The 15641-nt window shown below is 42.4% G+C and overlaps 1 protein-coding gene across 1 annotated transcript; it reads left to right on the forward strand.

The window, feature by feature from the left end:
• Positions 1-392: 392 nt before the first annotated feature.
• LOC308311225 (lipase maturation factor 2-like) lies at positions 393-15282 on the forward strand. Its single transcript, XM_080757861.1, has 14 exons — positions 393-621; positions 2252-2484; positions 3656-3684; positions 4785-4978; positions 5511-5689; positions 6589-6727; positions 8663-8797; positions 9250-9355; positions 9848-9947; positions 10637-10822; positions 11867-12041; positions 12243-12354; positions 12557-12665; positions 13413-15282. The coding sequence occupies exons 1-14, from the start codon at positions 525-527 to the stop codon at positions 13734-13736; spliced, it is 2118 nt and encodes a 705-aa protein (XP_080613987.1). The 5' UTR covers positions 393-524; the 3' UTR covers positions 13737-15282.
• Positions 15283-15641: the final 359 nt, after the last annotated feature.

The following is a 15641-nucleotide window of genomic DNA, read 5'->3' on the forward strand; positions in this document are numbered from 1 at the left end:
ACACTTTCTGAAGTAAAAATGAATAATAAAACAAATACGGGTAGCTATGAAGCTATCAGACATTGTGTGTTCATGGCTATTTATTTTTTCTTTACAGTCTATGGTTCATGGCCAGCCTTTTTAAGGATATAGATTTTTTTTGTGTCAAAGACTCAAAACACAAGTCAAGGGCGTGTGTGTGTAGCGCGGTCCAGACGAGACAAACGACGGCTACGTATGTATGGCATGTGTGTGTCAGTGTCACGGAAATAGCCGATCACAACCTCACATTACCATCGCAGCGCGACGCGTTCTGAGCTTGTAGATCGACTATATTTTAGGTGCGCGACACGGGCGCACGACGTAGTGCTTAACGCAGACTTAACTCCTCCTTCCAAAAGCCACTCGTTTTTTTCCCTGAACTGGGAGCAAAGTAAGGCTTTGCTTGCTACTGCAGTGCTGCCGTGGGCTTTTATGCTTCAAGGAGAAGTTACTGTTGGAGTCCAGATTGAAGGAACCGCGAACGATTGATTTCTTTTGCAAAAATGGAGGAAATTAGTCTATATCCGCGGCACATGTTTTTGTGGAGTATGGCCATCATTTACATGTTTGCCTTCGCGTCCCTGTATGTGCAGATTCCAGGTAAGATGATGCCAAACTGGTCTGACATTCAATGAATACTCTGTCCGCCCTGTTTGATTTCCTTTTTTTGAAGCACACGATCAAGTAAAACGCGCTTCTTTTATTGCTTGCACTCCAGAAACGTTTGTGGCAATGAAGTGAATGAACTTGGTTCTGTGGTGTGTGCGCATTCAAAGCAATAGACTTAACTTGTCGACTTTGTATAGGCTGTTAAAAGTTGCTTTTTACAGTCCAGTTTTCATTCACTCACTGTACAATGAATCGGCACACATGCATGTTGGCGTCAGATCGCCATGAGGTGAATCAGCATGTGTATTGTGTCCCTGTAGTTAGCCGCGTGGCATTTTGAACAGGCGTTACGATCATTACAATGGACTGAATGGAGAGAGAGATTTGGGAATGGATCAGTCTGAGTGAGGGGCCGAGGGCACATCAGGACAGGTGACGTCAGTGGGCACTTGACTGACGTGGTGCTAGTGATGCAGAGCTATTAGATACATGGCTCTGTGTAGGTGGTCGCGGTAGCCCGGTGTACCATTTAAAAAAGTAGCTTAGAAGTACACACAATGGTAGTAGTATAGAAGGCGTATTTCATTGTTTTGAATTCTGAATGAATCAGAAGTTCTGATTTAAAAAAAAAAAAGTTAAAATATACATAGGAACAGATATGCAAGCAACCACTTGTAATCAAATGTCTGTCTATCCTTTTCCAATCAGGAGAGCGAAACCAGCTGCCAAATATCATTTAACAGCTTCAGTTTTATAGTGTTGCAATACTAAGTTTTGTCTGCTCCTTTGTTTGTTTGTTTTTTGTTTCGTTTGTTTATTTATTTTAGTAGTAGGTAGAAGGTTTATCCTATGTGGGTTCTCTTCTGCTCCTGCTTGGATGAAATTAGTATTTTAAAACACAAATTGCATTTTCTGTTTGCTATAAAAAGAACTGTTGAGATGGGGAAATGGACACCTGTTACTGAACAAACACACTATGTAATGCTGACAGGAAATTATTCCAGGGCACACATTAGGTTCATTTACCAGTAATTGACCAGAACAACTTATTTTGTTTTCTTTCTTTTTCTTTTCCAGCCTTCATCTGGGTAAAGGCCCCAATATATTTTATTTTTAACAAAACAATATCACTTAGTTAAACCCCTTTTTATTGAATGGCTTATTCTACAGGGGGTTGATGGCATAACATTTCAATTAGTACACCGATGTAACTGATTTAATTAACACATTAAAACCGGGAAAGTTTAGATTTAGCTTTTGGTGTTTGGTTATTAAAAAATAGCAGATATGCAAGTTCACAGCGTGTCACTTAGTGCCATGCTGCGAGCTTGTCCATCTGCTGTTTTTAAACTTTTCTTGTGTGTGCGTGTGTGTGTGGGGGGGGGCGTGGCTGGATGGTAACCGCAAGGTTACCAAGAGTTAGTGTGTCGAAGTGTCCTTGAGCAGGACACTGAACCCCTAATTGCTCCTGATGTGTCGGTTGGTGCCTTGGCCCTTGCATGGTTTCCGCCGCCATCGGTGTATGAATGTGTGCGTGAGACTGGGTGAATGTAAAGCGCCTTGGATAAGGCGCTATATAAATGCACCATTTACCAGTTGTATACTGTGTGCACACGCTCAGGTCTGTATGGGGAGCAGGGGCTCGTGCCTGTGCCTGAGGTGGAGGAGCTGGGCGATGGCCTCCTGGCCATGCCCTTCCTGCTCTGGCGGAGCTTGAGGCTGGACGGGCAGCAGCTGATGGAGCTGCTCAGCCTGCTGGGTGCTCTGCTGGCCCTGGGAGCCGCGGTGCTGGCGTCCCTCAGGAACAGCGTGGTCTATTTCACCCTCTGGAGCCTCTACTTCTCTCTGTGTCAGGTATGCTGGGCTGGGGTGCTTGAATGGATGATGGATGGATGATTTTTTTTACCCATTTTTGGCAGGAACCCCTTTTGGTGTTTTAACATTATGTTACACTTTAGCTATTAATAAATAGCAGAGCCGCGCTGCGAGCTTGTAGGGGAAACAACCATGCTGTTTTCGTGCTCATACCCACCCACCCACCCACACCCACCCTCACACATAGCTTCGTAAGGGAGTGGTTGCACCACTCAAAAAATCGTGAAGATGTGGTGCAAATCCTTGAATATATATTCTTACACAGCAAACGTTTTTTAACTCAAATCTTTGCTTCTGGGGGGTCCCTGGAACAACATATGGGGGTCCCTTTTATTTTTTTGTTTCCTACATTTACTTCTTCGTCTTTTTTTGTTGACAAGGCTCAAGTTTTGATGTGATTATTTCTTTTTAAGATCACACAAGTAGGCCAACTCCCACAAGCAGTGGCATATACAGTAACGTCTGACTGGGCCTGGAAAAATGTGGGCGGGACTACGTTTTTAAAAACTTGGATACCTTTTTTTTTCTCACTGTCTATTTGGCTGCTTTCCACAAGCGGCACATGGAAAAAATTCTATTTTTAGCAGAGGACGTCGCACCTTAAGGACGTCAAGCATTGGTGCTTCTGGGCCTATGATGCTTTGTGGAATCAAGCATTTCACGAATCAAGAACCATGCATGGCTATAGTAGAGTTCAAGTATGTTTAATGGAATTCAGATTGGATGAGGTACAGTAGGTTCAAGGAGGGTTGCTGACCCAGTAGTCTTTGCGAATTACATGTATGTGGGGGGGGGGGGGGGGGGGGGGGGGGGGAGAGAGTAAAGGTGAGCTTCATTGCCTTCTGAACATCTGTTGATCCCAACACCATTGACTAGGGTAGCCAGCCAGCGCAGAGATCATGGCACATCATGGTCGGACCGCGACACTACCGCGCACGGTTGAATCTAAAGTGTTCAGTGGGCCAAGTTGTCAATTTGGGCCTGGGCCTACCTAGCCATACATCCGTAGATCCACCCCTGCCCAAGTAGACTAAACTCAGTACACTGAGTAAAAATGCCAACATGAATTTGTTTACCAATTAAAATGAATTTGTAAATATACTGCCTAGTATAACATGTCTGGTTACTCCTGACTGTGTTATGTTTACAGGTAGACAAAGATTTCCTTCGTCTTCCATGGTAAGTTGCCCCTGATTCCCTGTACCGACTTAATAATAATAATCTGTACTGTTTTGCAATGCAAAATGACATTAACAATGTCCTAATGTAAATAATGTCATGTGCATATGTTTTAATAACTGTTGTCTAAAGTACTCAATAGGACAGAACGACCTGGATCATTTTATGTCGAGCACGGTGCTATCCTTTTAGACTACGTGTCTGACTGCACTGTTTACATTTCTACCTAATAAAGTATTCAGTCAATCAATCGATCAATGAAATTGGATTGTTGCCTGTTAAATCGATGCATCAATCAAACTAAATATATCCCTAAAAAGTATGGCACATCGCAAGGAGTTGTGGTTGTCTGAATTTAGTTGTATTTTCTGTCTCTAAACTGTTTTAAGTGTCGTTATGTACATTACACACTTATTTCAGAATAAATAGGGGAATGTGTGTAGTGTTGGGACTTGGGATTCATGAACACAATTTGTAAATAGCTCAACCACATGAACTCAAGCTTCCCTATTCTGGGAATGTCATCATTCATGACAGGCCATGACTCTGAACCCCTAATTGCTCCCAATGAGCAGGTTGGTGCCTTGCATGGTTTCCTCCACCATCGGTGTGTGTATATGTTATCATGTCTAATGTGGCCATCAGCTGAGCCGATGTTATTTGTCCCTTCTATGATACAGGGACAGTCTTCTGCTGAAGGCTGGCTTTCTAACATGTTATTTGTCCCTTCTATGATACAGGGACAGTCTTCTGCTGGAGGCTGGCTTTCTAACATGTTATTTGTCCCTTCTATGATACAGGGACAGTCTTCTGCTGAAGGCTGGCTTTCTAACATGTTATTTGTCCCTTCTATGATTCAGGGACAGTCTTCTGCTGGAGGCTGGCTTTCTAACATGTTATTTGTCCCTTCTATGATACAGGGACAGTCTTCTGCTGGAGGCTGGCTTTCTAACATGTTATTTGTACCTTCTATGATACAGGGACAGTCTTCTGCTGAAGGCTGGCTTTCTAACATGTTATTTGTCCCTTCTATGATACAGGGACAGTCTTCTGCTGGAGGCTGGCTTTCTAACATGTTATTTGTCCCTTCTATGATACAGGGACAGTCTTCTGCTGGAGGCTGGCTTTCTAACAGTCCTCATTGCTCCACTCAACCTCCTGGGCCGGAGTGCCTCCTCCCACCATCCCAACAAAGTGACCTTCTGGCTGGCCCGCTGGCTCCTGTTTCGCCTCACCTTTGGCTCTGGAGTGGCCAAGCTGGCTAGCTACAGCTCCTCCTGGTGGGGACTCACTGGTTAGTGAAAACCAGGGCCTCTACCCATCAAGTGTCTCAGAGTAGGAAAAGGGTCCCAAATGCTCAAATTAGTCATACATTTATGATTTAACCATAGGAATAAGAGTATGTTCTTAATCTTCAGCACATGCATTCACGTTCCGGGGTGAAAACAAGCTGGTAGATCGCCTGTTTTAACCTCTTAACCCTTTTGGTGTTTTAAACATGATGTTATAATTTAGCTATTGAAAAATGGCAGATCTACAAGCTTGTATGTCTGCTATTTTTGAAAAATCTTAAAAATGTGGCGCAAATCTTTGAATATATATTCTTTCAAAGTGAATGTTTTTAACTCTGGTCTAAATGGGTTAAGCATAAAAGGGCTTAAGTGCTTAAAAGATGACTGAGGTATGGGCGATATCAGTATTTCTGTTATACATTTTCAATATGCAGACTATGTTGTTCATCTATTGCAACCCCTGCTCTGGAAGACCATAGGCTTCTGGACATTTAAGTGATGTCTGTCTGTCTGTCTGTCCATCTGTCCCTATAGCGGTGAGTGACATGCTGGAGACTCAAGGCAGTCCTACACCTCTGGCCTGGTTTGCCTACCAGCTGCCCGACTGGCTCCTCAGGCTGGCCACTGTGGCACACCTGGTGTCTGAAACCGTTGTGCCTTTACTTTACTTTGTTGAATTCCGTCGTCTCCGCTTGGCGGCCTTCTACATACAGGTGACTTTGAGAACAATGCTCTAAATGAGTGCTTCACTTCCTTTTTCCCCCTGACCTAAATAGTGGTTGATAATTATGGCTTGAATTATACATTAAGACAAATATGTCATGTATTGTTATGAGTCCTGAAGAGATGTACTGTAAGCATGTCATGTTTACAAAACGGGGATTGACTCCTCATTGACTCCTGAGAAGGATACTTTTAGGCATGTAACAATTTATTGTAAATCGGTTAAAATCGATTCAAACTGGTAACCATTCAAATCGATTTAATAAAAATAATTATCGTCATGCAAACGGTAGAGGGTGTGTAAAAATAACAGAAGAAAATACAGATACTTTGTAAGAGAATAGATTAAACAAGAATTGATTGAATCAATTAATTACCAGCTGCATTATTATTTATCTTTTGCTATTTTATAGGAAGACATTTGGTTTAGTAGGAAAAAAGAGCATACCAAGTACAGAACCAAGGGTCAAGTTTACAAAGTATTGAAGGTTTAAGACGGTTAAATGTCTAAAACATTAACATGAAATCCAACATTATTAGAAAAGATTTACACAACACTGATGATAGTGCTGTCAAACAGGTCTATGAACTATCGAACACTTTTATACATGTAGTGGGGGGCCCTGCTTCATCGCTCTCTAAAGGCCTATTCATACTCCAGTTTTAGGTGATAAGGTGACCAAAAACAGAGACGTGTGTTTAGGTGAGCGGTGAGTCGCTTACCACCGTGACGTCGTGTATCACCTAAAATTAGAGTATGAATAGGCCTGAAAGGAAAACGGTTGAAGACCCCACGTCTATGTCACTGTATTGTGTCCCTGTGTGTGGACCCCACGTCTATGTCACTCTATTGTGTGTGTGTGTGTGTGTGTGTGTGTGTGTGTGTCAGCTTGTGAGCGGAGTGGTGTCCATGCTGGTGACCAACGTGTCCGTCGTGACCCTGCTGTCCATGGCTCTGAGCTTCTCCCTGCTGGATGATGAGCATGTGAGGTCCTGGCTGTCTCGCGGCAAGAAGAGGAGAGCCAAGAGTATGTACCGGTAACCTTCTCATTGTCATCAGTTCTGTTTTGGGTTTTTTATGTATGGAGACTCCCGTCCAGGACTGGCTGCAGTGCAGACGCGCCTCCTGCACAAGACTGATTTGGCGTTAGGGACCCATTGTGATCACATGCCCTTGCTGATGTAGACCCCGAGTAGGTTTCGGACACATGACCTTCTGCATGAAAGGCGTATGCTCTATACAAATTGACCCATACATCGGCGAAAATGTGGTCATATAATAAATGAGTGTTATCGCATCCTGGTGCTACACCTGCATGCTGACTTATTCTCAAATTGTAATTAATGTGGCCTGCATCCTTGTGAAGGTCTTGCAGTTGTTCATATCGCTTTGTCAAGTGGACAACACTACGGTACCTGCACTTAGGGCAGGCGTGTTATGAAAAAAAGGTTACCCACAGTCCCATTAGATTGAGTATCATTCAGACCCATGTTTCTCAACTGGTTACTTACTAGGATTCAAATTTGGATTTAGCCAAAAAAAAAGATATGGTAGTACTCTTCAGTGAAAGCTGTTGCCTCGGCAGAACATCTTGTGATTAATTAATCAAGCTCATTCTAGGCCTGTCACAATTATTACATAATCGCCATGTTGAGAAAGTTTCATACATTTTTAACAATGGTGGAAATAGAAGATCTACGAGCTTGTAGATCTGCTATTTCCACTATTGTGTAAGCCATTTTGAGTATAAATTATTAAATAAGCCGTATTTTGGCCATAGCACATTTATTATTTGGATTATTGGTATCATTCAGTGTCGGTCATTTCTTTGTGTATTTGCGTTTTCTTTTTGTCATATCTGCCCCAGTGCAACTCTTGTTTACAAAGCCTAAAAGCCACACAATTAAATCTTTTAATCCTAATCATTCATTTGTATGACAACTAATCGTCAAGTAAAATCTCATAATTCTCACAGCGCTAGGTCATTCATTTCCTTTCAATGACGATACAAGCCAAGCAGCTGTGTGTGTGTGTGTCACACAGGGACAGGCTGACATTTTGCTTAGTAGGCGTTGAGCTCGCCTGTGTACAGCACGTTAAGTCAACAGCACTGTCCCTAGGCTGAGATTTCAGGGTTAAAGAGGGGAGTTGGCTAACATGCACAGGCTGGAGTATCCTGACACACTGGTAGCATCATGGTTATACTGAGAGCAGTTTTGGGCAAGATATTCAAATGATTAGTAACTAGTTATACAGGTAGCTACTACTGCTTTAAAAAACACTTGCTAGGTAGTTGAATTTGCATTACTTAAAGGTCAACTGTAGTTTTTTTAATTTATATTAGAGAAAGTAAAATATGAGTGTTGTTTCTTTTTCATTTGCTGCTTTCTCAGGCTCTTGTAGTTCACTATGTGGAGAATTAGTTAAAATATGTATCATGAATCATGTCTTCAGCAACAAGTGAAGTGTACAGAAGTGGAAACTAATTTAAAGAAAGTGGGAGTAGAAGTAGAATCGGAAAAAATAAATGCAATCTGATCATGATGAACCTTTAGTCCTCGTTGTCGGTTATTTTGACAGAAAGTAATGAATAACTCCCATTCAATTGTCAATAACTGTAATGACGTTACAGAACTGCAAAAAGTACGTCAGTAGTTACCTAAAAAAAGTAGGTAGTGGTACATACATTCCACTAACACGTTGGTCCAAATACTGACTAAGGCTGACACAATTTTAACCGTAGTTCTGTAATGCTTTAAATGCGTCGTTTACATAAAGTCACAAACATTTGCTTTCAGGGTTTTAAAATTGTCATATTTTGAAAAGGGATAAATCAGTGGCAAAAAAGACAAGCAGTGGCAACACGGGTTCTAAGCTGTGCTATTCGAACCCAGGACACGTGCACACTGACTGATTGTGCCACCACCAGGGTGCCATGTTTAAGTTTTCTTTGTGTCACCAGCTTGGAGCCAAACCCTGATGTCCTGGTTGACTCTGCTGGTCGAGGCGGCTATCTGTGTTCTCATAATCTATGGCACCGTAACGCTCTTTACGCTGAAGCTCAACTGGGAGGCCAAAACCATATCCTCCAAAATAGGTGGGTGCTGCTAATGACACGTCTTCTTACAAAGCATACACAGAATCTCTGTGCTTATGTACGTCTGTCATGGTATCTCGAGAACTCTTCGATCAATGACCCAAACCAGCAGTTCCCAACCTTTATTATTATTATTATTATAATTTTGGTACATTGTTTTGTTTGTTTTAATAATGTATTATCATTAGAACTTTGACTTCAATATTTATCGGAATAACACAGTTTTCAAGGTTTTAAAGAAAATAAAAGTTATCAATACAATTGATAACGATCAATACAATCTTAGTGTTTTGCCAATTGTATACTGTGGGGGTCGATTTGCATTGTCCTGATGGCCCACCCGTCACACAGGTTGGGAATGTCTGATCCACCATCACCTAATAACAGGTCATGCATGCTTTCAATGGTGAAAACGAATTGAACAGCTCACAGTGCTCTCCATCTCCTTGCAGCCTTCTCTCAGCAGCAGTTTGCAGAGATGTTGAAGATGGTGACGGTGCCCAGTATCTGGATAGGTGTGCTCTCTCTCACCTGGGAACTGGTAACATCCATGCTGGAGTGAGTTCACTTTCAATATGTTTGTTGTGCACGGGGCCTGTCGCAAGATATTACATAATCGCCTCGATCGTAGTTTTCAGAGATAATGGTAATTCTTTTTTTGCATAATCGTCGTCATTATGAATCAAGAAATCATGAAAGCGAATCCATTTAAAAATAGCTATAGCCGATCTACAAGCACACAACTCTCAATGTGGCATGTCGTGAGCAATTAGATTACCTTTTTTTGCTATTTTTGAAAGGACACATTTTTTAATTATTGGTAGCAGCCATTGTCAATCATTCCTGTGTATATTTAAACAGTTATTTGTCCCACATCCACCCAGTTCATGCCAAAATCACAATTAAAACGTTGATCACAATAATTTGTAAATGTCTAAGATGTCATGACCGTTACGGCCCTCATTGTACGATGGCTGCAAATGAACAGGATTTGCCTGTAATGAAAGTGTGGGTTCTGTTTAGTTCTAAGTGTGTTTCTCTCTCTCCCAGCACGGTGGGTACTGTGAGGGGTGTGTTCTGGAAGCTCTGGGCTCTGCTTCAGTGGTTTGCCTTCGGTGCTGCGACAGTAGCGTTGTTCACCCTCAGTGTGGTAAGTTCAGACAGGCCAACCATCACCTGTTCATCTTACTAGCAATCAGTTTATTTCTCCCCATTTATTTATTCTATCAATTCTCATTTTCCCATAGCTTCATTTGATTGTCTCACATTTGATTTGATTGCTGCCGAGCCAATCAAGAGAAGCTATGGGAAAATGGGCCGGTACAGGCCACGGGTATGATGCCACCTTCTGCAAACCTGGGACTACAGTTATGCACAGAGTTATAGACGCTTGTTTTGGCCCCTGGCCATTATTATTATTGTGATTATTATTAGTATACCTTGGTATACTTTCCCCCAACCCCAACCAACTACTTTGGGAAAAGGATCCCTTTTGGGTTTAGTTGTAGTGTTACATTGTTGTTTGTTTGCCTACGTTTTGTTGTTTTGCCAATTCAATTCAGTCCATTTTATGTCCACTTTTATTCATGAATTCACTTTTTTGTTAATAAATTATCTTTTTGCACAAGCCGCTGCTTCTCATTTCAATATGCTACGGGTCTTTGCCCCACTAAGGGTCGTAACATCTGTCTCCTCTGACACACGTGACGCCGTTACCGTCAGTCTGCTTCATTAAACCTGGCGCTGGAGAGCTTCACTGGAGGCACTTCTTTCCACCTGTACACAAGTGATGTGACAACGTTGATTTCTGATTGATTCCCTCTCTGTTTCTCTGACCAGGTTCCGTACACATCTATGGAGCCGCTGTCTAGCAGTAGAGTGATTCCTGAGGTGAGGAAAGCCTACAGTTTGGTGGTGCCCTATAGGCTGGTCAGTAGCTACGCCCTAGCTGGCGCCATCGGCCAGGACCACGGAGGACGGCCTGAGGTGGTTCTAGAAGGCAGCATGGACAACACCACCTGGAAGGTAAAAGGTCTACTTTAGAGATCCCACCTGCCTTCTAAACCTCTAACCTAGTTAAGTTAAAGACCCACCTTTTTATCTCACTTCTATCAGTCTAAGGGTGATTGATTGTCATGTTTTCATAATGACCACTGTATGTATTTAACTTTGTATTCTCTTACACTCTTACAATTTGTCTGTTCATTTTGCCAACATGTTTTCCGGTTTTATTATGTCATTGCTTTTCATGCATTTTCATTTTTGGCTTTGTGTGTCTGTGGCCTTGATGTTGTTGTCGTCTTTTTCCTTCTTGTTGGTAGTCTAGAAAGCACTTTGAGTCAACTTCTGTTTTTAAATGTGCTATGCAAATAAAGTAGGGATGTGCCGTTGAGACATTTTGGCCGATATCGATATCCGATATAATTAATTGCTGTTATGGCCGATAACCGATATTACTAGCGATGTCGATACCTCATTCTGTAATGAAATTTTTTAATTTTGTCCATTCTGAAGAATACATGTAACAGCTTGGTGTCTGCACTGCAGGCTTAGGCAAGTCAGATTTAACTTAAATACCTTTTATATTTAATATTGTGAGCTTGTAGATCTGTTCAAGCTGTTACTTTGGGCTTGTTTATCTGTAAAGACAGACTGATTAATCTGACTGATTAATTAACACCCCGAGCGGCAAGGAAAGAGTTCTCCGTTCTATCAATTAGTAACGCCCAGTGCTCAGGACGGAGATGTCATTTCCGGTTGGGATGCCATCGAAAATGTTCCCCCCCCATTTAGCCCATGAGACTGAAAATCTTAAAACGTGAATAACTCTTGATCTGTCCAATTCTAAGGAAAGATTATGTTTTTGACCTCGGCAGTGTTTTGGCTACATGTTGCTACGTACTTCCCAACATGGCATGGGGCCACCTTGAAATAGGTCCTGAAGAAACAAATCGCTGGGCGTCCTGATTTAATTGTTACAAATACCCCCGGTGTGTTAATCGGTTTGATTACCGATACCGATGTGTTTTCCGACTAATCACTAAAACAAAGGTGACTTGACTTCTCCAGGAGATCCAGTGGATGTATAGGCCTGGTAATGTGGCCGTAGCCCCCCCAGTAGTAGCCCCCTACCAGGCCCGGCTAGACTGGCTGATGTGGCAGCAGGCAGCGGCCCAGCAGGTGATGCCAGCTGGCCGCTGGTTCACTGGCCTCCTCCACGCTCTGCTGCAGGGCAAGAAGGATGGTGAGCTACATGATCACCCTAACGCACTTGTTTTGAGATCATCACAATTATTTATTAACATTTAGCATAATCGTCAATCAATGTTTAAATTGATCTGTTCATATTGGATCTAGCGGATCTATGGCTCACATTGCGTGCCGTTGTGGATGCCATTTCCATTGTGTGTGTGTGTGTGTGTGTGTGTGTGTGTGTGTTCTCTAGTGGTCGGGCTGCTCCAGAAAGACCAGGACCAGTATCCGTTCAGTAAAGCCCCGCCCACATATCTCCGAGCTAGTCTGTACAAGTACCACTTCACTGGGAAGAACCAGGATGGGTCAGTACTCACCCTTACATTCAGCCCACTCTATCTATCTCTCTCTCTCTATCAAAATACAGATTTTTTTTTTTTAAACCGTGCCAAATTAGTTTTCATTATGGTACAGATAAATGTATTGAATTCAGTGGAAAAAGCACTCATAGAAGACCACCACTGCCATAAAAGAGTGGCGTTTTGTTTTGTGCATGTTTGTGAGCAGGTCTAGTCCGAAACAATGGTGGAGGAGAGATGTGATAGAAGAGGTCTATCCCACAGTGCGCTTGGGTGATGCTACCCTGGAGAGGATGCTAACACAACACGGACTGAATGTAAGATATGCTTAATAATTGGAACACTAACGCTGGGTGATTTTCACCCGGACAATTATGTTTATGATTTTTACTGATTTTATCTGCTTGCTGATGTCTGAGGTGGGTGGCTACTTTCTACTAATATACCGGATCTAAGTTTTAGTGTTCTAGTAGGGTTAAAGGAGTAGTTCATCCAAAAAAGCACTTATTTTCCATGATATTACACACCTAAGACAATAATTTGATGACCAGGTCATCGGTCAGTCAGTAGGAGACTCTTCCGGTCATCAAATTATTGATGACCTTGAAAAATAAGCACCAAAGGAGGCTCCTTTTATTCTGTTTCACACAAATCATTAGATTAGGCCTTTTTTCCCAGTAGTCAGTTTTTGAGCGGCACTAGCCCCTCCACCGTCTGGCTTTCAGACATCACGTCATGTGGCGGGCAAGTCTATGGACTTTTAATGGATGTCTCATGCTCATGCATGAGACCGCCCAAAAAAACAGCACTCCACTCGTGACATGTGGCAGCCAAGTCTATGGACTTTTAACGTTTGCTTTTAAGCAGTCACGTTGTGTGACAGCCACAAGAGGGCGCCCCTCACAGTGCCTCACTTCGCACGAGTGTATTTTGTTTCTCCTATTTGTGTGTCCTCATGAGCGATGATTTGATTGGCTGAGCACGGAATGTGATGTATGACGATAAGAGCGCCTCTCACACAAGTGTGATTTCTACTTTAATCCACAATAATGTCCTCTGCACAGGAAGAGGTCCAGCACCGGTCCGATCCGGAATCGTCTCTGGTCCAGGTTCTGAAGCGGCTGCGGGGACATGTCCAGGTTCTGCCCGGGCCACTGGTGCTCCAGTCTCTCTTTGCCGCAGTCGCCACCGTCTGCCTCCTCAAGTCCCTGCTCTCCTGGGACCTTGGCGGCGGCAAGCGGGGCCGCCAGTCCGAGCCCAAGACCAAGAGGCCCAAGGAGCAGCAGGCTGCCGCGTCCACGGAAAAGGCCTCCGCCATGGCCTCCGGCCACAAGGCTGACGTCTCGACCAGGCAGGATTCTGAAAAGAGCCCCAGGAAGAGGAAGTGATGTTAATCCTATGTGATTTTCAAACATTTTCATGTGAAGGAGGAACCCCCCCCCCCCCAATTTGCCAATTGGCGTTTTGTGCCAGGGAGCCCCATGAGTGATGAGTGAAAATGTATGGTAAAACATGTCAAGATTATTCATCTTTTTACCATTTTCGAGATTTTTCAAAATGTATCAACAATTGCAGATCTACAAGCATTTTTATGGGGACCCCCTGGAACCCCATCAAGGACCCCTGGTGGTTCTGAATTTGAGAACCACTGATGTACTGCGAAACGTCCTGCATGTGCCCAGATGGATGGATAACATGTTACAATCTCTCAGGTTTTTTTTGTTTCGTTTTCCTCATGCCAAACAAGCCCTTTGCAGCTCCATTTTCAAACTTGGCTACAGTACAAAGCTTACTTCTGTTCAGTCAGCTACCATCACCTGATATCATTACTGTCTGGTGTAAACCTCGCTTTTCATTGGATTTTCATTGGGTTTCATCATGAAACCCACTTAACCAGTCAAAATAATAATAGTTGGGCCTAATAATAATCTCACGTTGTGAGCTTGTAGATCTGGAAACTATTTTTGATCGTTTTGTGTGACGCTGCAGCATGATTGAAGTAGGAAGTTAATTTATAAAAAAAATTGACGGCAACAATAAAGTTGCTGTCAGGCAGAAACCTCTTCAACATATTTTAACTTTTTGTGATTTTTTTTTTTCCCCCCCCGTAAATGAACGGCCTACTTGATCACACTACATCGTCACCTTTAATTTTACAGTCTATGGAGCGTCACACAAAAGTATCAAAAGATCCACAAGCTGCGGAGCCCCACATTTTGATATTGTTGATCTGCTACTTTTGCATTTTCTTTTATTTGCATCCTGAAATGAAACTGTTTTGAACATGTGAGGTTTCCACCTGACAGAGACGATATACTAAGCATGTACACTATCGGACTGTACTGTCTGTGTCTCCAACAAACTCAGGTCCACTGTCTCTGCTTCGTAACTGTAACTTACTGCACTATACTGTCCGAATTCGATGGATGTGTGTTAGTTTTTTGGTGCTACTGCTACATGTTTTTGTCATGCAGTAGGTCGGCCTACAGGTATGTGCTGTGCGATATGAACATAATGCTAAATATCACAATATTTGTTACGGTATTGTGGAGGGTGACTATCAAGTGTTTTCACAAAATATTTACACAATGTTATTTTTGATAAATAATATAATCGCTGATCTGTTTAATAATAATTAGCAGATAAAAGGTTGTTTAATGCAATCAGATTTATTTGGATGTATGGGCTGTCAATGCCAGAAAGTAGTTTTTTGCCACTTTGGAGTAATAACAGTCAAGATCAGAAAAGTATACCTCTTTACTGTAATTGCAGCCTTTAAAACCAGGAAAAGTCAACATTCATGTCACAGCATGGTACTATCATCTGAGATGATATCATCTGTCATATCACCATCTGTCGGTCGCTATTAAGTTCTGCATGACATTATTGTATAACACAGGGGAGCATTACAGTAATTAAAAAAAGCTGAAATACGGAGGTTTCTGCCTATATTACCCCAGCCGATTCAACCTATGCTTGCAGAGGGATTTGGAGAGGCAATAGTTGGAATTTCTTTTTACGTTAATGCCCAGATTTAGAGGAATATCTCATTTGAAACTAGAAAAAACTGCTCCTCGGAGCACAGGTCTGCCAACAGGTCAGGAACGTTTGTTATGGACGTGCATTGTTTAGTAGCCTATTGAGTGATCATAGAAGTAGCAGTTAATAGTCAATAGACGAGTATCAGACTTGATCACGTGACTATAAAGATGTGTACCGATTTACATGATATTTGGACTGATGTGTTTCACATAAGTTGGCCTCCTGGTGACGGTACTAAAGGCACATTTGGA

This window comes from Protomyctophum bolini (genome assembly GCF_963924005.1).
Source record: "Protomyctophum bolini genome assembly, chromosome: 23".
Classification (NCBI taxonomy): Eukaryota; Metazoa; Chordata; class Actinopteri; order Myctophiformes; family Myctophidae; genus Protomyctophum; species Protomyctophum bolini.